This window comes from Pteropus medius, unplaced genomic scaffold (genome assembly GCF_902729225.1).
Source record: "Pteropus medius unplaced genomic scaffold, Ma_sr-lr_union100, whole genome shotgun sequence".
NCBI lineage: Eukaryota > Metazoa > Chordata > Mammalia > Chiroptera > Pteropodidae > Pteropus > Pteropus medius.
Genome location: NW_024354500.1, coordinates 2,056,687 through 2,084,653, shown reverse-complemented (window position 1 = coordinate 2,084,653; position 27,967 = coordinate 2,056,687). Strand labels below are relative to the sequence as shown.

Here is a 27,967-nt window from a genome sequence, read left to right as displayed (position 1 = left end):
AGGGATCTATCATGGGTTCACATTATTATGCATACCTGAAAGAAAATCACTTACCTATTTTGGAGGAAATGACTTAAATATCTTGCTACAACTTGGGGACAGATAATATCATCCCAACCAAAAAGTTGTATCATTGATAGAACTGGCTGAGGCTGAAGATCTGATGGAGCTGTGCTAGGCATGTCCATTGCAAGCAAAGTAAAATCTAGATTTAAAATGTAAGAAACTTATAGTGAGAAAATTTTTAAAATTTCGCCTCCAAAAGTTATATCATAAAAAAATTCAACACTCAATAATAAAATGTCACATTTAGAAACATAGAACCAACGAAGTGCTGAAACTAAATTCACATTGTCAAAAAGAATTTCTGTGATCATACAGATCTCCAAGAAAAGGTCGAGAATAACCTATCTCATCAGCATTATTGTTATTAATCTATAATGGCTACCTCAAATTGCAAATTCTAAACCTGATGTCTCTAATGTGCCTTCCTCATTTAAAAAACTCATATTAAAAATTTACCTGCCACCTGCCACAATTGAAGGGTTCACTCTCGCCTTAGACATTAGACATTCTCTTTTATTAAACAGCGATTTCCTACAATGACTCTATGACACTTCACTTCCTTCAGAACCCACTAAGCCTAGGAACAAGAGTTCCTTAGTTAACCATGTTAAACAAATGCAATTTATGACTACAAACTTTAAGTGGGCCCTTAGAGCTTGCCAACATTCCTACCACATTTCTCTAGTCCATTCAGGCTTTTATTCTCCCAGAGGACTACTGCATACCTTCCCTCCTCTCTGTCATCGGCCAGCACCTCTTCCCCATTTTCACATCCAGTTAACGCCTTAGTTACTACTTCACAGAAAAATGAGAAATATCAGAAGAGAACAAGTTCCTGCCACATCTACCCAGCCACCTCTACCTGGGCCTATTTACTCTGCCTTTTCTTCTGTCATCAAGATGATGTGAGGCCAAGTCCTCTACAGAATCCCATTTCTCCTGGGCATTGAAACATAAGCGGCACTCCTGCATCATCAATTTTCCCCTCACTTTAAAATATCCGTCAGCATTATAAACATGCTGAAATTTCTCCCATGTTATTAAAAAAAAAAAAGTCTCTTTGACTTCACTTCCCACTCTAGCTAACATTTCCATTTTTCTAATTTTCTTAAACAGTGATAACCAAGAAGATTTATCTATGTTTGCAGCCTGCAATTCCTCTTCTCACATTTTCTCTTGAATCATCTCCAGTCAAACCTTCTACCATTACACTAAAACTGCTCTTCAAGGTCACGAGTGACCTTCCCCTTGCTCAATACAACGATCAATTCTCAGGCCTCATCTTACTTGACCCAATAATAGCATGTGAATTGTTGATCACTTCTTCCTTAAAATGGTCTGTCATTTGATTTCCAGGGCACCACACTTTCTTGGTTTTCTTCTTACCTCACTGACACTCCTTTCTTGGTTTCTCTTTACCCTACAAATCTGAACATGAGATATCCTAGAGCCTAGTCCTCAAATTTCTCTTCTCACCAATACTTACTCTATTGGCGATCTCATCCAGTTCAAAGTTTTCAAATTTAAATCTCTAGCTTGGACAGCTCCCCTGAACGCTATGCTCATTATCCATGTACCTACTTAACATCTCTACTTGGATTTTAATGAATATCTAAAATAACATGTCCAATTATCAAAATCGCAGTCTTTCCTCATAAAATTTACTCATGCTACAATTCCTCTTCTCAGCAAATGGGATTCTCTATTTATTTTCCTTACTATGCCTTACTCACTTAGAAAATTCTCTCCTTTGGACTGGGAATCTAAACACTTTTCACCACTTCTGCTGCTACCACTTCAGCCTAAGCTGTTCATTTCTGAATTGTTGCAATAGTTCCCTAACTGGCTTTCCTGCTTCTTCCTCTAGCCTTCCTATAGTCTATTCTCAGTCTAGCAGCCAGAATGCTATTACTCATCTGCTCAAAACTTTTTAACAGCAACATTTTAAAAAAAAGGCAGAACACAAACTAGCTCTCCATTACCTACTGATCATCTCTCTCCCTAACTTACACCACACGAGCTTTTATAGCTTCCTTGTAGTTCTTCAAATACACCAGATTTGCTCTTGCCTCTGGACTTCTGCATAGCATTGGTCTCTCACCTCCTTTAGGTTTGCTCAAATGGTACTTACTCAGGTCTTCCTGAATACTCTATTTAAAATTAAAATCTGCCTCTGGCCTTTCCTATCCTCTTCTACATTTTTATTTTTCTTCACAGCACCTACTACCATATAACGTATCACACATTTGACTTATTTATTTATTGTTTTCCTCCCGCAATAGACTATAAGCTCCATGAGGATATGTAGCTCATGTATGAGAAAAAGAATGGCAGTCCTTTCTGCTACTGGTATTTCCTTAATGGCAATAAAAGTAGATATTCAATGCCTATTTTTTTTAATGTAGGAAATTTTTCTCTCCTAACCTATCTTTATTTCAAAACAAACCTGAAACACATACATTCTTTGCTTAATACTTATACAGCACTAACTTTCAGCACCTAGAACAGCACTGACTAAAGTTATGTGTTATCATTTTTATGCACTGGGAGTTGGGATGGTGAATAGAAGAAAAATAAGTCATATTGGCTACTAATGACTGCTTTGGTTACACTAATTGAATATCAATATTTATTTTCATAGACATTACAGTAGTTGGAAAATGTTGTCCTGTCATAATTCTTCAATCTATTACTATATGGTTTTAATTATGAAAGTGCTACTAGAAATCAAGATCTTTTAAAATTTATATCATTCAATTTCTCATGTGGTGCTTTTAGCTCAGCTTTCCTCATTCACACAAGAGTAATATAAACTTTGGTTTAGATCTTGGGTTTTTTAAAAGCATTATAATTAAATACATTAAATACTGGCATATAAATTGCATTTAAGTACATGCAGTCACCATACTGATCTCTGTCTATTCTAGTACCTCTTAACATATTTTGGGCAAAATATATTATGATAGTTATTTGAGAAAGATAATGACCTCTTCTTAGAAAACTGCACATATGCAAATATATTCAAATTCTTGCCTACAATGTCTGTGATTCAGAGTCCTTAAAGCCTAAAAACATGTCATTAGGCTAATAATCAAATTAAGTAAAAATTGCAGCCTAAAATAGAAGCTAGTAAAATTCAGAACAATAACAGTCTATATATTTGATGTCGCTCTGGTCTCATCTGTTTGGGGCTGAAAGGGAATTCCTGCTACATTTTTTCGCTCTTTATACCAGTAATTTCATCTTATACCTAGTATCTACACATATAATCTGAAAATAAACTACTTGGACTATAAGAAATCAAACATTACTTTCTAAATATTGCATGCAAAAGTTTATGTGCATTCAGTATCTTTTAAGATTGAAAACCATCTTTCATTTTTATCCAATAATCATTTAATTTTTACCTTTATTAAGAGGAAAATAATAAACAAGCCAAAGTATATTAAAATATATAATTCTTTTAGTCTTCCTGGTTGTCAAAATATTTATTACAACTGTAATAAAATAAGAGTTTTTTACCAAGCAAACAGAAGAAAAAACTGACGAGAGTCTGCAAAATGAGAAACAAATTACAAAGCTGACCTGCAGCTGCATCCGCAAGCTGCGGGAGAGGCACTATTTGTGACATTCTCTGACTCTTCAAAAATGAAAAGAAATGCCTCCACAGTGCACTGGCAACTGCAGCAAGGTGGCGCTCTTTAGCTGGTAATGAAGACTGCGCAACTAGGTCCACGTTTTCCTTTTGAAGCTCCTGACACAATTGTTGATGCATAGTCCTAAAAAGAGATAAAAATATAGCTAACACCCAACAAATGCTTCCAAAAATCTTTTTTAAATACATTTAAGGCTTTTAACATTTATATCGTATGAAAACTGAAGGACCATTTTATATAATTAAAACCTTTATGCTAAGACATTATGCATTTCTGGTTATTTGATGGATGAATGATGGCATATTAAGCACCATAAAGTTAATGTTAATTACTAATGTCAACCATTAATTATATGCTTTTTAATATGTCAGATCCAAATGAGAAACAGGCAGCTCCAGAATGAAGGTCTGCATTTTGCAACTCACTATGACAAGTGATTTTACTTACAATCTAGACATTAAAACAATTTTTTAAACCATTTTCTCCTGAAAGCTTTAGGACATTGATGTATCAAGAGGAAAGTGAGTATATCTGGCTTATGTGTGGTATTTTAAATTAAAATATTTTCCTTGTTTAGAAAAGACAGAGACCTTGTGCTGGCATATATAAAGTGTGACAGATACAATCTTAGCACGTTGGTCCGAAAAGATCCATAGTCATTTTCACATAGAACACAACAATAAACAAGAAAAAGTTATTCTCCATAAAATACTAAAATATGAATTCAATACTGCTTCAAACTGATTCATCATTTGCTCACTTTTTTTTTCCAACTGAAAAATTTAGACATCTCTAGATCTTAACAGAAATAATGGAGGGGAAAATACAGCTTTTACAGTGATCTGGATAGAAGGCATTTATGCAATATGCCTAGCAATTAATAATATGAATATTTAAACTAAATATTCAACCATGATATTATTCCTGTTTCTGTTTAAATTACTGCCACATCAATTGAGAGTACACACAAATACATAGATACCATCCTGAGATTTTTCTTTCTTCAATTAAAGAGAAAGCAGTGAAAAATAATCGATGGAACTAAGGCAGAAACTTCCTTTGATTAGTAGTATTCTACTAAGAAAAATAATTAGTGCTTTGAAAATAGAAGGAACTATGACATAAATTCCAATATTCCTGATGTTTAAAATCAGTTTATCTAGAAGTGGACGCATTAAATAATTATACGAAATACAGAAATAGTACATATATCTAAAGCAATTCCCAAAAGAGTAAACTGGTTGCAAGACCAAATATTAGTACTTTTTACATAACTATACATAAGTAAACAGTATAAGTATAAATTATATAACATTTGGACTCTGTGACCCTTTACATTGGAATTCTTGTATAATCACGAGGCACTACTTAACACTACTTGAAGCACAGGGAAAAAAGTATACAGATGCCTGGGAAAAGAATATCATCGCATACAATTCTCATAAACGCTAACCAAATATCTGCTATGTTCTCTCTATGTAAAAACCTGCCTGAGATGCTTTTAACTTGAACTAGTGGCAAGAGAACCATTTCAGATCCTTTAGTTTTGAGTAAGATGAATATCAAACCACTAAAATCTATTTGGCAACTAACAACTGTCTACATCAACATAGCAAAGTTCATGAGTACACTTCAGCACTCTGAAGTACAAGTAAAATAATACCACCATTTGCACAACCCATTTATAACATTTGCAACGTGCATTGGTTTCAAAGGATAAGAAACTTACTGTACTTGGGTAGGATGGATTTTGCCCACTATTTCTAAATAGATAAGTAATTTCCTTCACTAACTAAAATCTATTCCCTAGGAAGAGGTATCATTTCTGATTGTCTTCTTTGTGCTTAGAAATTCTTTTATGTAAAAATCAGAACAATTCTACGAGATAGGTATCATTAATCCTCTTTATAGATGAAGCTGATAGCTAGAAAGTAAAATAATATACCAAAAGGTCACACAGCTAAGAAGGGCTGGCCCCAAAATTTGAAACCTGTACTTTTCCCCTAGGCACCAAGACACACACTGTTATGCACTAAGACACATACTTGTGCATGCACATGCACACGCATACACACAATTTAAACAATGATATATTTTCTTCTCTCTCTGCTTAGGTTGAAGAAATTTCAGTGAGCGTAGGGAAAGCTGGAAAAGCCATCTGTAGCTTTGCCTTCTGAAGAGGAAGGGGCAACATCAGAATTCTGTATTAGAAAAAACTAGAAGAGATACTGAGAAAAATGTATTCATCTGAACCACTTTTGACCTTTCCAGAACAAAATTTTGAGCTATTGCAGAGTAAAACTGGGAGTTACTATGGAGATCTGATTCAGAACTCTGAAAAAAAAACCAACCCACTAGGTAAAAAGTTAAAACAAGCAATTACACCCAAGTTAAGAGTTAACCCAGCAAAAATCAGTTCCAATTAGGTGTAAGACACTGGCCCCAAAACAGACTTCTTTTGGAAATGTGCAATCTACTTAGTACTTTGGTTTGAAAAGAAGCTATATATCCTGGAGATATGCAAAATACTTTTTGTTCCATGGCTTGTATGTTCAAGAAGTATCAGTCTGGATAAGATGTTAACCTGTTATTCTAACACAAAACAAAGTTCTTTAAGACCTTATAATAATTTCTGTAAACATGAAGAAATCAGAGAGTGGCAAATGCAGGAGATGTTAAGGATTTGCTGTAATGTAGGTCTAAGGGAAGAATCTAATTTTTGAACTATAGCCAAAATAGTTAGAAATATCCTATGCAGTTGTAGGTAATTTTTTAAATCACATTTTCTGTACCAGAAAGTTAACTACAAAAAGACTACAGAAAAACAGATATACTATATTAGATGTGACTGCATATCTACTGAAGGTACATAGATAAAAATGCAAATATTGAAAGAAGCTCTGTCGCTAGAGGTAACGATATAAAACACAAAACAAAATACATAAATATAATATAGTTCTAGATGCCATGGTTATTTTATGAACCATTTTCTATCTTCTTCAACAAATAGTAGAAAAATATAAAATTAATTGCATAAAAGGTAAAATGTGATTTTGGAGGAAACTGAGGCAAAAGAAATAACATGTTGGGTAACACAGCTGGTTATCAGCAAAGTTACTCATAGCTGTGTGACCTTGGGAAAAAAAATGAGTAACCTCCTAATTTTTGTTTGAAGAGTCAGGAAAGGAAATAATCATTTGCTATACCAACCATTGTTTACTGTGAAGACCATATGAAATAATATCCTCAAAAGTGTTTAGAAACCTATCATTACATTATGTAAACACCCAAACTTTCACATACCTAGTTATCTAGGTCTCCTTATGCTTCTATTTTAGCTCTGGTTTCCTCCCCGCTTTTGGCTTACATTATTTTCAATGACATTCCCGATTCTTGAATGTGACTGCTCTTTTGTGTCTTTCCAGTATTTGTTTTCCTGTTTTTATCTCTCCACTTCTTCTCCTTGTGATTCCACATATTCACTTATCCATCTTGCCCCCTACCTCTCCACTCCTATACAGACAATCAAATGTATTGAGGCATCTATCACATGAAAGATGCTGAAACCTACACCCGCCTGCTGTATCTGACAGCCTGGTCTCTGAGGTATGCTCCTCCCTAATAACTTGGGCAGGTTTCTGGAAACACTTACTGGACCACCATATCTAGGTTTTACTTCCTTGTATGCTCTTGTTTCTCATGAACTGATCATTATGGAACAAGGTATGACATCTTGTTCACCATATTCTTGGTATTCATAATTTTCTATGTAATACTTCTAATATATTATGCTTCAAAAATGTAAAGAACAGTTGTTTATTGATGGACTTTGCATCACAGAGAAAGAGCATAATACAACATATGTGCCTTATAAAAGCTAAGAGAAAGCAAGGGATTAACAATAAAAAATAACTGAATTCTTTTTTAATTCTACTTGAAACTTGGCAAGTTTCTTAAATCTAATTAATGAAAAGTATAATGGGAAGTTTTAGTTAAGAAGTTGCTCTAAACCGCTATGAGTAATTATTCTAAGTATCTGACTGATCTAGCTAATAGAAAAGTGTATGGGAATCCAGATACTCTGACAATTTTCAGTTTCAGCTAAACTCACTAAAAAACCTTAGGTACTTTGAATACTCTTGTCATTCTTGTTCACATCTGTAAAAGAGGGTTATAATCTACTTTACTACCCAGAAAGAATATAACATAACCAAAGTAATGACATTACTACAAAAAAACCACAAGTTTTAAAGCTGGAAGATACCCTAAAAATCATTCAATTCAATCCTGTCTTTAAAAATTATTAAAAAAAAACAAAAAAACAAAAAAACAAAAAAACAGCCTCCAGGTATAAAGAAACTTCTGAAAGCTTCACTATATGATAATGGTAGCTTGAGTACTGACCTCGCAATTTTGTTCATACCCAAGTTATCAGGGAAAGGCAATAAACTGAAACCAGGTTGGCAAGCAGCATCCCAGGCATACCCTTCAATGCCTCCCAATAATAGATGCCTGCCTCAGCGCATCTATGCGTATGTGGAAGAGGTGGGGGAGTAGGTGGTGGATGACTGAGTGGACATGTGAGATCAAGGCAAGAAGTTTGTTGACTCTTTTGACTATCAAGGACTATAACAAATAAAAAGCACAGCACTGGCAATGATGCTTCCAGATACATATCATGCACCATTAAGGAATAAAAGGCCTCAAAGTGTAAGGGAAATTATCCCAATGACCACTTGTCTAAGAGAGAAGACCTTGGAAAGACCCAGCTTGTGACCCTGGAAAATTTCTGAGACTTAGTTTTTCATCTGTTAAAGGAGAATAATGCCCTACTATCCTCCATGGAGCTGCTAAGTATCAAATCACACCACTTAGGTAAAAACAATCTGTTGACTATAAAGGTAACAAAATATGTATTTTAGTCACATACTGCTTCTAAATCCTGATAACCATGTTCATAGATGCAGTGGAGCATTACCTAGAAAAACATGAGCTTTAGAGACAGGCATACCAGAGTATAAATCCTGCTCCATCAACTATTAGTTGCGCGACCATTTTTCCTCATTTGATATGAGTTCTAAATAGACACATTAAAAAAATGGAGCAATTATTACTGTTCAATGGAGAATCAAAGATTGTTTATTAAGAATAGATGTGTCATATTTATTCTGTCTTTAACCTTTATTAACTAATTTAACCTTGTAGGTACTATTATTATCCCCATTTTATAGACAAGGAATCTAAATACAGAGAGGATAAATAATTTGACTAGCTCGTACTGTTAGTAAGCAGTAAAGCCAGAATTTGAACTCAGACAATTTAACCACCTATGCTATAGCTACCTCAAATATCATTTTACTACCCAAATAAATAGTACATGTTTTAAATGTCACACTGCTGTCGCACTGTTAAGTTCCTAATAAAGGTAGTTGCAAAGCAGTATAACATCCAACCCAAAGTAGCACATCAGATATGCACACATTATAAAGTTAAACACTTCTGGGGAGTGTAGACTATTCTACAGGGATCCCAAAGTTCAATGATATGTGATCATTTAAATTTTTCCTGTGGCTCACAATTAATTTGCAAAACTGAGGAAAGAGATTAAATCAGGAATCCAGTGTTAAGTCTCGCAAACCAGCTATGCTTATAGCAAAGCTGCCTCGTGGTTTTGCAGAATACTAGTAAGGTACTTAAAATGAGGTTGCTTGCCCCTATCCTCCAAATATGGTATAGTATGAAAATATGCGAATAAAAAGTGATTATTTTTAGGAACTACCCCTATGATTATATTGGTCTTAAATTTATAGAAGATTATTGTTTCTCAGTGATATTTCACTATATTTTATGGTACACCAATAACAGGAATCTACCCCAGTAGTTCTTGTCTTGACTACCATCAAAATCATCTGCAGAACTTTTTAAAAATATCGATGTCCTGGGCTTACTAAAAATCTTACTGCATCTTTAAGTTTGGGGCCTAAGGTTATTACTTGCTTTTAAATTCTGATTGAAGAGGTCTGGGAAAGGGCCTGAGAGTCTACATTTGTATTAAATAGATGCTGCTAGCCCATAGACCGCACTTTAGGCAGTCATCTTGGTTTTTCTCGTCTATAAAATGGGGACAATAACAGTACCTACATGATTAAATTACGTAAGTAAAACACTTAGAATAAACAGTCCCTGATTTTCTGGTCAATAATAATAAGTACTTCATTTATTGAATACGTCTTATTTAATTCTTGCAACAGATGAGGAAATGGCCATGCAACTAGTAGCCCATGGACCCCAATAAGCAACAAAATCATACATAGTTCTGTACTAGACAAGGGTCGAGAACTACTCTTTTATTCTATAGGCATAAATGTAAAATGAAGTATACTTTTACACGAATTCAGAGAAGAATCATCACTGAGGGCAGAGAAAAGACTGGATAAGTGAAAAGGAGAAAAGTAAAAGCACAAAGGCATATAAAATCCATTCATTTACTCTCTAGTTCGACCCATATTGCAAATGTTCCAGGAAGTAGGGATACAAAGTTAACAATACAAAGTCTCTGCCCTTCTGGAGCTTATATTCTAACAAGAGACATGTATAACACATCAGGCTGTGGTAAGCTTTAAGGAAAAAAAGAATCAAGGTACAGGGATATTGAGTGACGAGAGCTAACATTTCAACTAGGATGATCAGGAAACACCTTCTGAGAAGGCAACATTTGAGCAAAGATTACAAGAGAAGGAAACACAAGATATATGAGGGGAGAGCATTCCAGGGAGAAGAAACAGCAAGTGCAAAGTTCCCAAGGGTGGTGATTTCATAGGCTCAAGGAACAATAATCAGGAGGCCAGTTGGTGGAAGCACCATGGGTGACAGAAGGAACAGCAGATGAATTCAGAGGTAGCTGGGTTCCAGATCATGTAGAGTCTAATAAGCCATAGTAAAGACTTTGGATAAAATCAAAGTGGATAACAAGCCACAAAAGCAAAGGAGTAACATAATTTACATCTCAAAAGGAAAATAAAAAAGAGCAAGGTGTTGGGGAAGGAAAAAAATAATAACCACTCTGACTATAATGAATTCTTACAGTAGCATCATAAGGCAATAAATTTAATAGAAGATAGGTTCCTATTTGTTGTCACATGTTTTCTTCAATTCACTTCACAAGAAGTTACTCAGTGACAGTCACTCAGTGTATCTGATATCGTAGATATAAAAATGATTTTCCTTGCTGTACCAAAAAAAAAAAAAAAAAAAAAAAATCAAAACTTCATTCTGCAGGTTGTAAGGAGCCACTGAAGGATTTTGAACTGAGGAGTGGTGCAGTGGAAACAGACTTTGGGAAACATTAAGGTGGTAATGGTAAACAGACTAGGTTAGAGTAAGAACTCACTAGAGACAGAAGAGACAAATTATGAAGCTTCTATAAACAGCTAGGTATGAGCTAATGCGTAATTTGAGTGTAACTTTATGAAGGAAAAAGAAAGCTAACATTAATTATTCGGCATTTTATGAAAGAGAAAAAGAATCCATGTTGTTGCTAAGTTTGGGAGGGATGAAAACAAAGTTAGGAGGAACAGTTAATTACTAAAGAATAGAGTATAATTTGATTTGAAAACAGAACACTTAAGTAACAAAATCCAAAAAGTTTTTGGAAATATGGACTTAGAGTCTAAAAGTAAATTCTGACTCAGGAATCATTCTGCGTGGTAGCTGAGCTCATTTTAAGGAACATTTCAATGTCTATTAATTACGTGAGGTACTGTATTAGGTGTTCTTGAATATGGTGCTTGCTCTCAAAGAATGCTCGATTAAGTGCTGAGACATAGGTATGCATAGAGTATTACAATGCACACAAAAAAGGACCTTTTGGTTCAGCTGATGGGGGTGGGGTGGGGATGGTTTGATGAAGGCTTCTTGGAGTAAATATGCCAGTACCAGGTTATAGAAGTTGTGTTAGCTAACTGAAAAATAGTACCAAAAAGTTTCAGAAAGTTGAAATAATATGAGTAAAGCATAGTGACATGAAATTGTATGGTGTATGAGGAGGGGACTCACAAACAATTTAGTATTACCAGAAGATGAAAGGTCAAGGAGCAGAATGATGGAGTACTGATGGAGACCAGGTCATGGAAGGCTGTGCCATCTAAAACAGAGCTACAAGCAAACAATTCTTTCAGGTAGAGAGAATCAACAGAGATAAAACCAACTTATATACCCAGCATATATCTTCCCAATAGTTTGTTCCCAATATAACCTACAGCTTACAAGGACTACTTTATACTTTCATTCATTTAAACACTCTGTATAACTACGCAGGGCTAATGTTACAATATTATTTGTTTTTAAAATATTTTCATTAAAAACCCAACCTGTTAAGTATGTGAATGTGTGACTAGATACACACACAAATATATATAACTATTCATCACAACATACTATTAATATTTATATTTTTGCCAATGCTTAAATACTATCTTATGCTCTCATCTAATAAAAGTGAGCATGAAAGACCAACCTGAGCAAGCCTTACCTATAAACATTACCAATATTAGCACAACATAGTGCAAATGCTCTTAGCACTATCCTAAGGTGAATATGTTTTTTTGTTATGGTCTCTATTTCTGCCATTTATTCTGCATTTGGGGGAACAGTTCAACCTATGATCAACAAGTAATAATTCTGACCTCAACACAAAGAATCAAAGAAAAAGTGTCCCATCTGGGGTGAAATGGTTTAATCACTAAAATACTTTCTCTGTACCACTCATAAAATTTAAAAACAAAATGTCATGCTAGATATTAAGTTTCAGAATACCTCAAGATGCCTTTAAGGAAATAGTTGAGGGTAAAAACCACATTAGGGCTTGGTTGAGACACTAATGGCAGATGGATGTCGCGACTTTAAAAGAACAAGAGAGCAATCACCACTTGACTGTGACAACTCATTTCCGAAGGGAGTAATGCTACATAACCTTGTACAGCTTATATACAGTTAGGGCCTTCATTTCCAGGAACTCATCTTCCAACTTTATGTGGGTATAAGAAATGAATGAAAGTAAGAGAGAAGAGATTATAGGCTCTATATAAAACTAGTAATTCTCCAAGTTTGCTTGCTACCAGAATATCATATGGATAAGAACATGACTTATAATACAGGATCTTTGTCCATGATGTTTGAAGCACTCAGAGGTGAGATAACCTGTGTAAGAAGTCTCACAATAAAATGTATACCCCTTAGATGAAATGGCTAAAGCTGTCATATAGGTCTTTTGCAATTTCAAATATGGTTCTCATCCTCTTTAACTGTAAATGAACAGGTATAATAGAGCAAGCATACATGCACTAGATCTTACCTGAAATGGTAAGTTATGCATAGAATTCTCATACAAGAAAAAGGAAAAAAAACTTAGAAATTCATGGTTAAAAAAGGAAATCAGAATATATTTATTTGCAGTATAGGCCATAATGTGAACAGGATATTTATGAAATTGCCTTCATTTTGGAATAGAGATCACCTATCTATCAAACTTAGCAATACCAAAGCCAATAATTACTGGTGATATTAAATAAACCTTACAATATTTAAGTATCTTCCTCCTCTTGTCTCTCTCTTGCTCTCTGGCTATTCCATCATTTACTGAATACTATGGCAGTTTTAAGACATGGGGACAAATTCTTTGGCATTCCTTGGATCTGAGAGATCAATGACTGCTTTGACCAATAGAGTGCAGCAGACATGATGCTATGTGACTCTAAGGCTTGGTAATAAAAGGCCATAAAGCTTCTGCCTTGTTTGCTGGGAAAAATCAGTCTTGGAGCCCTGAAATGCCATGTATGAAGTACAATTACCCTGAGAATACTCTTTCGAAAGGCCATAAGTACCACTTGAGTCGATAGTCCCAGCTAAGCCTATCCTTCAGCCATTCTAGCTCAAACACTAGACATGTTAGTGAAGAAGTATCATCATGAATTGGATCCTCTAGCTTCAGTTAGTAAAGTCCCCAGTCTTTTGAATTACCCCTAGACAGAATTATCCTATCCAAGGCCCTAGACATGATAGAACAGAGAACAGCTGTCCTTGGCTTTCCAAATTCCTGACCTACAGAAATTACAAGCATAATAAAAGGCTTGCTGTTGTGGTGTTTTATGCCACTATGTTTTGTCATGGTTACTCACTATACAGTAAGTACTATGTAGGAATTAGCAATTAAAAGATGAAAAAGATACAGATCTGACCTCAAGTGATTCATATATGGGGAGGGAGAAAACAAATACTTTCTTCATTAAAAATATAACCAAAGGTTAGTATCTGAAACAGTGCAAACGCAGATGTTAAGACAAAACAGCAATGTTTAAAGCCTCACAGGAACTGTCTATAACAATAACAATCTCAGGAATTCTAGACTTGTTTTAGGACAAATGAATTAAAAAGATGAGCCATTTGAAGAAAAGCTACTTTATTTTTCTGCCTATCTCACAAAACACCTTATCAAGTATATACTGAGACATTTTATATATAGAATCATATTTACACTCTACAAATTTTATTCAGTTCTGTTGCTTTTGTTTTCATTAACTGGTAGCTTCTGTAAAGCAAGCTTTTAATTTCCCCTAGATATAAGGTAATATGTTCATAAACCTGAGAGCATTTTTTAAAGCTAATTAATAAAAATACCCTCCAAAAACTACCTTAACTCTCACCATCTCACCAGTAGGCCTTTCTGAAAACAACAGAATAGTCAGCTCAACCCTCTAACTACAGGTGCAATCACTGTACTATATCTTAATACATGTGTTTAGTTACTATTTGAGGAAATATGCTTTTGGTTCAAAAGAATTCAAGATTTTATTAAAAACCTAAACATTTATTTTATTTTAAAAATTTATTTATTATTGTTTATGCCTATAGCACCTGGTCTTCCTAGGTGGTCTCCCATCTAAGTACTACCCAGGCCCAATCCTGCTTAGCTTCTGAGATCAGATATCAAGCTTGTTCAGAGTGGCATGGCCGTAGACCACGGAACATGAATACACTGGAGCGCGAACCCAAGACTTTCTGCGTGTAAAGCAGACGTGCTAACCGCTACACTATGGAACCACGTCCTAAAAACCTAAACATTTTCGAGGTCAATATTCCACCACAAGTAAGCTAGGGCTGAATTCCATTTGTGAGCACTTTTTCCTAATTGGTGATGATAAATTCCTAAAACAAGAACGTCTAATGGTAATGTTGACAGATTCTTAACCCAAATGTTCCTGTCACAGTGAAATTTGCTCTGTAATTTACCTCGATGAGCTAGGCATATCGATAAATATTGAAAATGTCCAGTCTCTTTTTTTGTCTTCCATTTAAATCAAATCCAATTCTATGTAATTACCAATGTGTAATACAATAGCTAATGCATTGAGAAAAATAGCGTTCTTTGATAAATAACTTTTCTAAAACCTCTTAAGCATTCTGCATCCTTGGTAGTTCTCTCTTACACTCAAGAAATGCAGTAAATTACAGAACCAGACACTATTCACCACTGCCAGTTGTGATAACGAATCTAAAAACCTTATCATCAGCTCCAATAGTCACTATGTTTTCAAACTTCAAAACTCAGTCAAGTAAAAGTACCTAGGGATGTTTTAGAAGAATTTTCTTATCAAAAGTATAACCAAATTTTAACCAATAATAGCTTAGTCACTGTTGCACTATAATGCTAAAAAAGCCTTAGAAGTTTATAAACCCCTTAAAGTTCTGTGTGTGTGTAAATGTGTGTATTTTTATGAGACTAGTTTTCAAGAGTCTAAAAGGATCTACCTCAAATGAATGAAACTTACTAATTAGATCTTGTCACTTTTCTTATACTTTATAAACATCTTTTAAGTACAAGCTAAATGTTTCCTCTAGATTGTTTATCCACAATTCTTTTCTCCCTCCTATTCATTTCCCAACTTTGTGTTTCTCTTGCCCCCAACCACCTAGCTATAACCTCTGTGTATCGAATACAATAACTTATAAGTTTAACCTGAATTTTCTAAAGAAAAAGTTGTTACTAGTAAATGTATAAGATCATCATCAAAATCATCAAAAGTAAATAAAAATTAAGACTTGTTTAGAACCTTATTTAACAGTCAATAAATTGCTTAATTTTAATTTATTCCAGGCACTTAGCACACAGACATTTCTCTCTATAGATGTTATTTGCCACATTTACTGCAGTTCTTTAAAAGGGAAGAAAAGATGGAGGGGAAAAAGTTTTCCTAAAAGTCTAACCATTGAGTCAATGATCTGTAGGGGTTATTAGGAAGCTCCATTATTAGGGATGAGAGCCTCAAAGGCTTTTGTTATGTCACTAATTTGTTTTTGCAAGTTTTCAGCAAATGAGCCGATATATCTAGTTCTGCATGCTTGGGGCTTGATACATGCTATTTGTACATGACAGGTTTCATCTGCACAGCACCATTGATAACATTTATCTGCACATCAAAAAAACTCTTCTTCTGATGTAAAAAAAAAATTATGTATATACTGGGATAACAGATGTTAAAGAGGTGAGTTAAAGATGTGTGGTATCTCATAAAATGGAACCAAACTACAGGAAGATCATCAATTGAGTATAAATGTGCAAACAGGAGCAGACATACTTCCCAAAAAGGAAAAACTGGAAAGATCCTTGCTTACAGTGATAAAGTAGTAGGGCTTTGTTAGCATTCTGTGAATTTTAACTAGAAATGGTGAAAACTAATTTACTTCAAACAAGAAAAGATGAAGCTTTATGATCAAAGCTTCATACAGCTTTATGACCAAAGAAGAAATATTTCAAAATAAATTTTAAAATAGTCCCTGTTGTTTATAACCAACAGAAGAAAATTAACCCTAAAAGGACTCTTACAGGAAAAAAATGTTTAGATTCACTGTTACTATGGTTCACAATTAAAAATCTTTGATAAAGTTTAAAGTCTGCAAAACTGTGTAAATATACTTTATAGGAAAATAACTTTAGAAAATACAGAAACAAAAAGACAACCAAATGTAAAACTCCTTTCCGTTCAGAAATGATAATCAGCTTAAAAACATCCCTGTAAGATTCTGAAAGAAGGGCACAGTCTACATATTTGAATAAAAATGTAACAAGGTTATTTCCAAATTTCCAACAGATGATATATATAACACATTCTTCTTATAAAAATCAGTATTTTTCTTTGTGAAAAAGGTATACATCAAGTTAAAGAGTTTGTTCTTATAATTTATCATCTTTCAGAACATGACGTTATATTAGGCTCCAATCACTCCCTACTCCTACTCTTCTCAGCATTTGGTAATATAGATAGTAAAGCTAATTTTCTGTCACTCAGGAAGAACTGTTGGATCACTAAACTTGTATCATCATCACCTGTGAAACACAGTAAAAAATCACTGTTAGAACCAATGGTTTATTAGATCGAATCCACCATCAACAATGTCAACTCTGCCTGGTCGTGTTAACAGGAAAATGTTTTACGAGTTCCACCACTGGGCATCAATTTAACTTCCAGCACCAGCTATGCTATAAAACCGTGAATGTAATTTATATGGTGACCCGCGTGTGTGGGAAGCAATATCTAGGTGAAACTTCTCACAGTCTGACAAAATGCTTTGATTTGCACCATTCAGATGATTGAGCAAAAAGAGTTTAAGCAATCACCACCAACAGCCTTTATCTCCAAATGCAGTAAAAATTTATTACTCCATGAGTGCAGCCTATTGCTTTAGAGCCTGGCTTGATAGAATAGAAATGATTGGATAAATATTACATTTTCAACTGGTACACATCTTGTCCATTAGGTTTAAATAGTGGACAAACTATGTGTTTAAGATAAACATCAGTCTTAGCTGATTCCATCACATAGTACATTTAGAAAGCCTCCAAATGTTTCCATAGTAACATTTCTGTGCTTACATATAGCTGAGTATACATGTTCATTGCCAATTAAGAGAAAGTAAACTGAGAGACCACTGAACTCTTCTTAAATAATTTACCTTTGTCTTTTACTTAGCATTTAATACAGTTGACAGTATTTACACATTTATTGCTGTGTATGAAGCAATTGAGTAACCAAACAGGAAGAGACATAACATGGCTTATCCATCAATCCTAAATAACAGTTTACTATTCAGGTCTTCCTAGAAATTTTAAACTAGCTTAGATCTCATACTCACAGCTACTGCTGTAAGCTAAGGGAACGATATTTACCTGGCAATCTCTCTATTTCCCTGCCCAAGATCATACACCTTTAAAGATGGCAATAGGTGCTTCTGATCTATATATACAGAACAAAGCTGTCATGGTTATTGTAACACGACTTTTAAATATCCTGACTAACCTGATTAACTCAGTGTTACTTTCTACTATTCTCTAATTTGGTTTGATTAGATACTGCAAGGTAAATTATATTATCTCTAGTTTGGTGATTAAAAAAAAAATGAACTCAGTGGTTAAATAACTAGATCAGCAAATAATGAAAACGGAATTGTAACCCAGGTCTGTCTGATTCCAAATCATTTTCCACTATAAGCCACACTGAAGATCTTTGTTCAAGATAAGGCTGCAGTAATTAAAATCTTGCACTTGAAGGTTTAAAAAAGTACTGAATAAAACAGTAAAATAAAACCTAAATACACATAGGATTACTTATAACAGGCATATCTTTATATACTCCTAATCGCCAGTCTTTAGTCATTAAAGAAATACACTACTAATCAAGGGATCATCAGGCAAAATGACTACTGGTCATTAACCTTGGCAGTTGAGTTATTTTCCTTAATTAAGGTTTCCAGCCTTGTCTTCATGCATTTTGTTTACCATATTAAAAAAAATAAAAATTGCAGTGTGAAAAATGGATATAAAACAAAAACCTACTATTTAGAAACAAATCATGCTATATTCCATACACAAAGCCATTTGTTATAGTACCACTAGAAGAGATTTAAGCATTTAACTTGGAATGCCTAGCAAGATCTTTTAAGCTGTTTTTCTTGTTCTTCAAAATTTGAAACTAGAAAATCCCACTTGACTAGAAAGGAAAAGAAAAAAAAAAAAAAGAAAGAAGGAGGTTGTCCCTTCTAGGGTTAACAGATGCTTTTTGTAAGATTTTAGGTAAGATTAACCTTTTGCTCACAATAGGACTGGTTATTGGTTTTATTTTTTTACTGTCTTTAACTGAGGTAAAAATCAATATAGAGCGAGACAAAGGGCTCTAGAGGGTCTGGCTACACCAGCTTTTGGTTTGGCTCCTGCACAATTCTACAACATGCTGAGGCTGGGAAGGATAAGCCTGCTTGTGTTGAGTAAACCTATGATACTCAATAAACAGTTTCTGTTGTAAACCCCTTAGGACGTGCAAAGCCACACTAGTTGGCAATAGACCAGATAAGCTGCAGAACCAGCTGTAATCTCATTTAGACCTGAGCTGATCCTCCTGTCCTTTCATTCCACAGGATCAAAGCAAACCACTGAGGAGGCAGCTGTATTATAGCAGCTCTGCTTGCTGGATGCAGCAAACATTTCATAAATTCCAGTCCTCGAAGCAAGTCTCTACCTAATCTACCCAGAGCTGGGACAATCAATGAATTTCTGAATTCATTAGACTGATTATTACAGGGTAACCATTTTCTCTTTGGAGAAATGTGATGATTGCACGCCAACTTTACAAAGCAGTTCCTGTTTCTGATCGTGGTTTTTTTTTTTTCCTTGAAGGGCCCAGAATTTCCCCCACAATATAAAATAAAAATGGTTTAAAATTATACTTAATTCATATTTAAAAGCAAACAATAAGATGCTGAATTCCTCCAGATGTAGGAGCTGACTACCACTCAAATGCATTCAAGCTTTAAGTGGCCCATATTTCTGTACTCAATGACTCAGCAAGGGATAATGTCAAATCTTACTGTGAACAACACCATACATTGGCCAAAAGTGATATTCAGAAAAAAATCATAGAAAAGATTTCTGCAGTTCATTAGAGAATATTATTTAACATTTGTAACTTTTCTATAAAACGGAATTCAACTTTTCAAGTGTTCCAAAATCAGTGTTAAGTATTTCAAAATAAGTTTCTTACCCTTTTCAATAAAACTGACACCTTACTATCTAATTTTACAGAAAATTTCCTTTAATAGAAATCTAAATTTCAAGTTATAAAGCTTTAGGAAGCAGCTGACACATCCAAATTTAAGAGAATACTAACTGGATGTATAATGGGCACTGAAGAGACAGGTATTGGGTGTCACATCAGTGATCACTCTAAAGAGTAAATATAAAAAAAATGAAATCTGAAACAGATATACAGGGCTATAAATAAAACATCAATATTTAAAAAGAATCAACTAATAAGTTAATGCTGAATGCCAACAGTTCAGAGGAATCCTATAGAATATCGTCAGGAAAATGACAAAAATTTTTTGTAAATATTTAGGTTTTGTGGGCCACATATAATGTCACATATCCTTGCCATTTTACAAACCTTTAAAAATATAAAAACCATTCTTAGCTCAATGGCTGTACACAAACAGGCCATGGGCCAGATTTGGTCAGCAGCATCTTCATTTGCCAAAGCCTTCTAGTCCAAACTATTCATTTTACAGAGGACAGAGACCCTCAGGAACGTGGGTTATTTTATATAACTAAGCAGCAGGAGTCAGCATCAGAATTCAGATCTATTGAGTACCACTCTGGTGTTTTTCTACTGTCTCTCAACATTTACCCCAGCTTTATTTCTGAAAGAAAATGTGGGAAGAATCTACTGTATTTCAGAAACATCTGAAAAAGGTAATCAAGAATGCTGGGACTTGCCAACCTAGATAGCAATCTAGATCACACATTAACTGACCCAATCCTTTCTAAGCTAACAAATGCCACATTTGATGATTCACCTCTCCAGTCTATTCTTCAGACATACAAGGGTCCCATTTAACATAATCACATCACAGCAAAAGTGATAAATCAAAATCTTAACTGTTCTAATATTTGTGAAATCCAGATCTTTATAGTAATAATACCATGATAGGAAATTGCAAAACTGTGTAATTATACTTTAATTGTATTGTGAGGCGTGCATTAATCACAAAGTTTAAGTACCAAGGATAGAATTATAATAATTCTGTAAAACAAATTTAAGCTAGCTAAGTAGGTCAGAACCACTAACATGCAACAGGACACCTCTGGGAATTGATCAGTTAATGGCTATTTATGTGCAAATGAGTGCCCTCCAACCCTCCAAAATCCTGTGTAGCTGAAGGGTATTTCTGTTAACCAGGAGCAGCACTGCTTAACTGCAGAGGCATAAATTAAACCATTTTATTGGAATGATTTTTAATTCCTCTGCTTTCCTTTTACCATATTCACCCCTACCTTTCTAGAAGCACAATTTACACAACACGTTTAACAGAAGAAAAAAAAAAAGGTAGCTAGAATTTTCAAAATTGGTTGCTCCTAGCCCCCACACGTCCATACATACATACCTTCAGCAAAATTACAGAAAAACATTTCTTACATTTCGCATCCTCCAAAGGAGGCTTACTTACACTGATTTAAAAAACTAAAAACTTCAATATAAGTACTACATTAACACTTTTTACAGTGAACTATAATAAAATGAAATTCTATTTTACATCCTGATGTTCTTATCTTACAGAAGACAAAGAAATTCAATGGAGTTTGCCTATATCATAATTTTTGTTAATAGTCAAACTATATACCTATCAAAGTATACTCTGATGGGGGGAGGGGCTTTTTCTCTTTGTTAAAAAGAGAAAAAAATCTCCAACACCCTCAACATCTCGTTTCCAACTTGCCTCAAAAGAAAATGAAGCATCTGGATGTTTTCTGAAGGGGCTGGGAAAAGGCAGAATAAAATTTTCAATGTGACATAAATATGATTAAAAGAAACCACTAAATATCCATTACCAGGACCATGCCAAACTTACGAGGTAGCATAAACTCAGATACTGTCTAACTTTTAGATTTTAGGTGGAATAACAGTTATCTAAAATTACTTTTTAAAGACTAAATATAGCAGCAATTTAAAAGTTTTAAGTTGTGTTAATATTCCCTTAGAGTTCTTTCTTTCTCTTCATTAAATGAAAACTAAAATATAACTTAATGTTAGCTAAGTTAAAGGCAAGTAAAGGCCAAGATACCAGTATCTTTAAAATTACAGTATTTTATAGAACAGGTGAAATCTCAGCACTTTAAGTTGGAGTAAAAAAAAATTAGTTTGTGGAAACTCTTATAAATACACAGGTAATAAAAGTTTATGGTAAAGTCCTTCAAAAAGATAAGAAAAAACTTTTCACTCATCTTTCCATAATTGAATTTTCCAGTGTTGTGGGTAAATTATAGCAAAGCAGATGATTATATGAAGTTTGCTTCTGATTAGTACACTTTGGAAACATTATCACTTCTAGATTCAGAGAGCGATCATCAAAGGTATCAAGTGCTCCACTGGACAATTATGTTTGCATATGAAATAGGAAACAGAAGTCTCCAGCCTAATGCCAGGTGTTATACATATAACTCATAGGAATTAAGATGCATTTATAGCCTGGTCTGCTTTTAAGAAAAAAAATATTAACTACAAAAGATAAATTCTCACACAAATGTAACCATCTATTAAAGGTCATCATCCCATTTCAAAATGGAACTCTCAGAAGCTATAGAGTAAGGGCTCACTTGAGCTACCTGTGCCCCTTTTTGGTTAGGGGCAATACGGTGGTCGGTCATGCCAGAGTCTTCCAGTCACAGACAGATTCTCAATCAGACCTCTGTGAACCAAGCAATGATCTAAGACTTAATTAACCCTGCCCAGAGGTAAAAAGGACCGTCTCTTATTGAAGAGACAACAGATACACAGTCGGCTTGCTGAGGGAATACCAAAATTAAGAGGGAGGTCTCATATCCGGACTACTGCTCCCAAAAGTGAAATACATTACACAAGGAAGAGAACTGAGCAGGTGTATAAAAATCATTGGAAGTTACCAAGCTCTGCATTGATGTGGCCAAAATAGACAGAATGACATGATATTAAAGGTTTTTTTTTAACATCCTAGGGTAATGAGGTCAACAGCACCATTGAGATAAAATCCAGACTACAGGATTAATGAAAAACTGTGTCAGTCTGGAAGTAGCCAAACCTAAAATTTCCATAATTGCTCAAAATGTTTCTTAAATATTTGTGCCTGACTACATAGCACCAGTCTGGGTCCTCTTTTTCCTTTATTCTATTAATCAGTCCCAACTTCAAAACTCTTTCCTACCATACTATACTTTTTAATTACTTTAAGTATAACTTTGCTACCATATTGTATTTTTGAAGTTACTTTTAGTTTTTTAAATATATATATATTTTTTACCACTATGGCTTCTTTTCTAGTTTCCTTACCTCAGGTTCCCTTTCAATCCATCATGTATATTACTGCCAGAACCATCTATATATTTATCATTCACACATTCAACAAAGACTTATTAAGTAACTTTGTATGTCAGGCACTTTAGCTAGATACCTAGAGTTGAAGATAAAAATATGAATAAGACAAATTCCCTCCCCTCAAAAATTACCATTCTAGTGAAAGAGAAGGACAAAGACAGAATATAACATTTCAAGTGATAAATGTTCTGGGTGATACAAATATGTACGGGATGCACTAGGGTGGAAGCTACTTGCTCTGCCTAGGGAGCCTGGAAGCCTCACAGGGGAAACTGTCTATTTCACTTACACCTGAAAGGAAATAAGTTTTCCAGGTAGAGAAAAAAACAAGAAATATTTCAGACAGGGAGAATTAAAAAAGAACCAGGTAATACCTTTTTTCCTCAAGGAGCTTGATTCAGTGTGTGTGGTGGTGATAGTATGGCAGCGGGGAATATGATGCATTTAAAGAACTGCCCTCATGTTGTCCCCCAATTTAAAACTTATAGTTCTTTATTTCCTCCTCACCCAGGTCTATGCTCTTGACCTAATTTCAAAGCCTTTCATAATCTGGTGTCATCTTTCTACAAAAGCACATATTCACTTCTTTCATTAGACATTTCCTCATTAGTCCCCAAAAACATTTAACCCCTTCTAACTTCTAGTTCTTAGATCACGCTATCCTAGTATTTTCCTCCTGTCCTTCAGAAACTTATATAATAGTCATTCTTATATCCTATCTCTTTCAAGAGGCCTTTCCTATCTTTTCTCTGGCAGTCTCCTTCCTTATTACAAGTATAAATTCTACTTCTTCAATACTGAGTTCAAATGCCACCCATTTGATACATATCTTTCCTAATTCTCTCATCTCATCTCTTCCTTCTTTCTCTTACTGATGAATTACATAATATCTTATAGTATCATTACTTATTTTCACTTCGAATACATATATTTGTGCTATATATATATATATACATATACATATTTTTTATTAAAAAATAATTTCCCTAAAAACAGAGTCTATATCTTTGTACATGGAAGTATTTTGGGCTGGTAGCGTTCAATGTTACTGTATGATCCGTTTATTGAATTACCGAAATATCTACTAATGCATTCTATATTGTGGGACCATGTATCTCCAACTACTAATGCATTCTATATTGTGGGACCATGTATCTCCATCTACAGAATATCTGGTACCTCTTTCATGTCCTACCTGCACCAGATAAAAAAACAAGTCCACATAAAGCATCCAAAAAATATCTGCCTAGGTATTCACCTACCCTTCCCTCATTCAACTTACTTACTTACAATTTATTTGTAACTCTTCACATCTTTCTTCTCTGCTAAAGCATAAGAAAATGAGAACTCAAACGGCCTAAAGGCCCTGGCATACAAGAAGCCCTCAACAAATATGTTGTTTAGTAATGAACTAATACTTGGTTATTATGTCTCTGTCTAAATAACTAATTGTGAAAAATATAGCCACTTCAATATTTACTGACTAAATCATTTTTTTCTAATGTAAAATAAAAATCACCAACTACTGGCCAAAGACAAAATATTTGATACTATTTGTTAATGCTATAAGTTGGTACTTAAGAAAAGTCTTTCCTTCATGTCATTCTTTTTTGTATTTTTATGTTGTGCATACTACATTAAATGTGTGTGGGGTGGGAGAAGGAAGCCTTACTTATGTCTTCACTACATAAGTAAAAGACAAAATAAAGCGAATTAAGTAAAATTTAGTTTAATCATGCTGGTAGCATAAATTATATTTCTATTTCATTTATCAACTTTAAAAAGAAAACCAAATTTACCTAAATCTATTAAAGCATTCAATATATGATTGATAGCATTAGAAACACTTAATATAATCCAATCCTTTACCCGTCAGATGAAAAAACTGAAATACGGGGTTCAGCCTGAGGTCTCACTGGAGTTAGGGTTGAATTAGTTACAAAAAGATCTTTCTATCACTTCACATCCAACCTCAATTTGATTCTTCAAATAAATTCATTTTACACCAGTGGTCTCTCTCCCAAAACAAATGTAAACACTGTATTAATGACTATATGAGGAGATATAGAACATATTTAATATGCAAGAACATAGACAAATATAAACAGATAACAATTTAGACTAATTTCCTTATCTGTGAACCTTTGTATTAAACAAATAGAAGAACCAAAAGAAACAACAGAGTGAATAAAGCATTCTCTAACTTTGGTGATTCCAAAACAAAAGGTATAAAAAACAAAAAAGATAAAGGATATATATGAAAATTTAATCAATTTCTTTGGCCCCCCCCACCCCCGCAACCAATCATTATTCCAATAGGAATAAATATATTCACCTATGGACTCAATTGTATCCCCTCAAAATTCATTTGTTGAAGCCCTAACCCACAGTGTAATTGTATGAGGACTCTAAGAAAGTAATTAAGGTTAAATGAGGTAATAAGAGTGGGGCCGTGATCTGACAGCATTAGTGTCACTGGAAGAGACACGAGAGTACCCAGTCCTCGCCCCCGAGTACACCCAAGGAAAGGTCATGTGAGCACACAGTGAGAAGGCAGCCCTCTTAAACCTAGGAAAAGAGCTCTCACTAGAAATCGACCAGCTGGCATGTTGATCTCAAACTTTCAGCCTTCAGAACTGTGAGAAAATAAATTTGTTGTTTTAAGTGATCCACTTTTTCTATAGTATTTTATTGTTCAAGTGACCCAGTCATTCTGTAGTATTTTATTACAACAGTCTGAACAAAGACACCATCTGTCCAAAGTTTTAAAAACTTTATGTATTTAAATGATATAAGCCCCTAGTGTCTACTAGTAAGTACTATTCTAAATGACAAATGCAGAATAGCATCCCAAAAGATAAGACATGACTATAATAGTCAATATGGAAGTAATGAAAAGACTGAACCATATTTAATATCTCTAAGTTAGGCAAAATGCACTTGGCTTTTAGGAAATTAGGGATATATGATTACATCTTATCACAAAACTTCCGCTGTAATGTAATTCTGTAAAGGCTATTATTTGACCCAAAACATAGAATCTCTTATATTCTGGAAAACACCTATCATTTTACATGTGTGATCTTCAGAATATAAGAAATTCTCTCTCTATATATACGTAGGATCAAACTAATGGTCCAGGCATTTCAGAATTTAGAAAAAAAATGACTGAGGGAGTATAAAAACTTGGAGGCATTAAATAGCTCATTCCCACTACATCATAAGCTCTACAAGTGCAGGATACATTTTCAAGTACACTGTAACACTTACTAGCACTGTCCTGAGACATAGAAAGTATTCAAGAAAAGTCTGCTGAATTATACTGGAATTCTAACTAGGAAACCAAAAGAAAAAACTGTTAACTGTTAAATATGTGTGAGTGTATAATATTTTTTACAAATTATGAGTTATATACATAAATAACTTCTATACATCAAAAAAAGGAAAATGAAAATTTCAATATATTTAAAACATACATGTTTATAAGATTGATAATTTGCTATGGAAGATTAATATTAAAAGACAAATAAGGTTACTTAGTGAGAGGTTATTATAACAATTCCCATTCAGGGTTATAGGGTGTTAAAAAAAAAAAAGTCATTTTATAATGAAATTGCTTTACTTTCCTCTGGAACTAGAAAAATAATTTTTCTTTCCCATTTTCCTGGAGGCCTTCTTTCCACAGAGCATCATCATTCTATTTCAATCTGGAATGGTGGTTGCCTGGGCCAGGTGTAAAACTGTCTTCTGTCCCTGCACTATTTTGTGCTGGATTCTCCATTTCCTAAACTCAAAATATTTCTTGTTCTTTGCCAAATCCTTCATTTCCCTGAAGTATACATTTTTTGGCAGTACACCTCAAAAGTACAAAACTAAAAGAAAAAAACAAGTGGCACAGCTACATGACTGCATTTATATAAACTTAAAAAAAATGCACGATGCAATACTACATATTGGTTCGGATTCTATTTTATCACATTCAATTATCAAAGTACACAGTCCTCAAAAGATCAAGAGTTTATAGCACATTTAAAAAGTAGGGGTAGGTAAGGGGAAGAAACATTAAGGTTTCGGGAATGGGAAAAGAAAAATAGATGTAAGAAGAAGAAATGAAGAAAAATATATTAATGACAGTAATGTAACTAAAAATTCACTAAAGACCTTACATATGTTTACAAGTGACTAGGTTATTATTTTTATTATTAATAGAGGAAATATATTTAAAGAGATCAAAAACAACTTTAAAAACTTTTGAGCTGCTATCTACATGAGCACAAGCTACTAAAGACTTGTAATATCTCCCTTCTAATGCACCTGCACCAGTTATGAGACAGTGACGATGGCCATATAACCACATACTTTATTTTGCATAGGGCAATCTCAGAGAAAATTCTGTAAGCGACAAAGAGTTTTAAGAAGAGTATCTTCAACATTTGTCTACCACAATGTGTTTATTTGTTTATATGTTTGCCTCACCACACTGTGGGGCACTTGAGAACAGTGATAGGATTTTATGTGTCTCTATTTTCTCCAACACCAGCACAAAGTCTGCCACACTGGACATTCAATAAAGGTGTACTGACTGAAAAATATAGTCATTTCTGTTTCATGCACAGACACAAAATTAATACAGCCAGAATTCTCTAATCTATAAGGAAAAAAAGAGGGGAGGAGGCAAACATGACTAAGAAAGAGTAATTTCTACTTTTACTTCAAGGATAAATAGTGTTCTTTTCATGGAATACCACTGAACTGATCCAGAATGAAGCACTAAAAAATCTTAATTTATAGAGG

General features: G+C 34.2%; 1 protein-coding gene and 1 pseudogene across 3 annotated transcripts in view; both read right to left on the bottom strand.

The window, feature by feature from the left end:
• Positions 1 to 27,967, bottom strand: part of MMS22L (MMS22 like, DNA repair protein) — a 113,198-nt gene that overhangs the window by 28,535 nt on the left and 56,696 nt on the right. For all 3 annotated transcript variants that reach the window (XM_039853183.1, XM_039853184.1, XM_039853185.1), the window contains exons 15-16: positions 3,652 to 3,845; positions 55 to 205 (exon numbers count right to left, since the gene is read on the bottom strand). In XM_039853183.1, the coding sequence (XP_039709117.1) occupies positions 55 to 205; positions 3,652 to 3,845 (345 nt within the window). The remainder of the gene's footprint in view (positions 1 to 54; positions 206 to 3,651; positions 3,846 to 27,967) is intronic.
• Positions 14,622 to 14,737, bottom strand: LOC120595174 (uncharacterized; annotated as a pseudogene).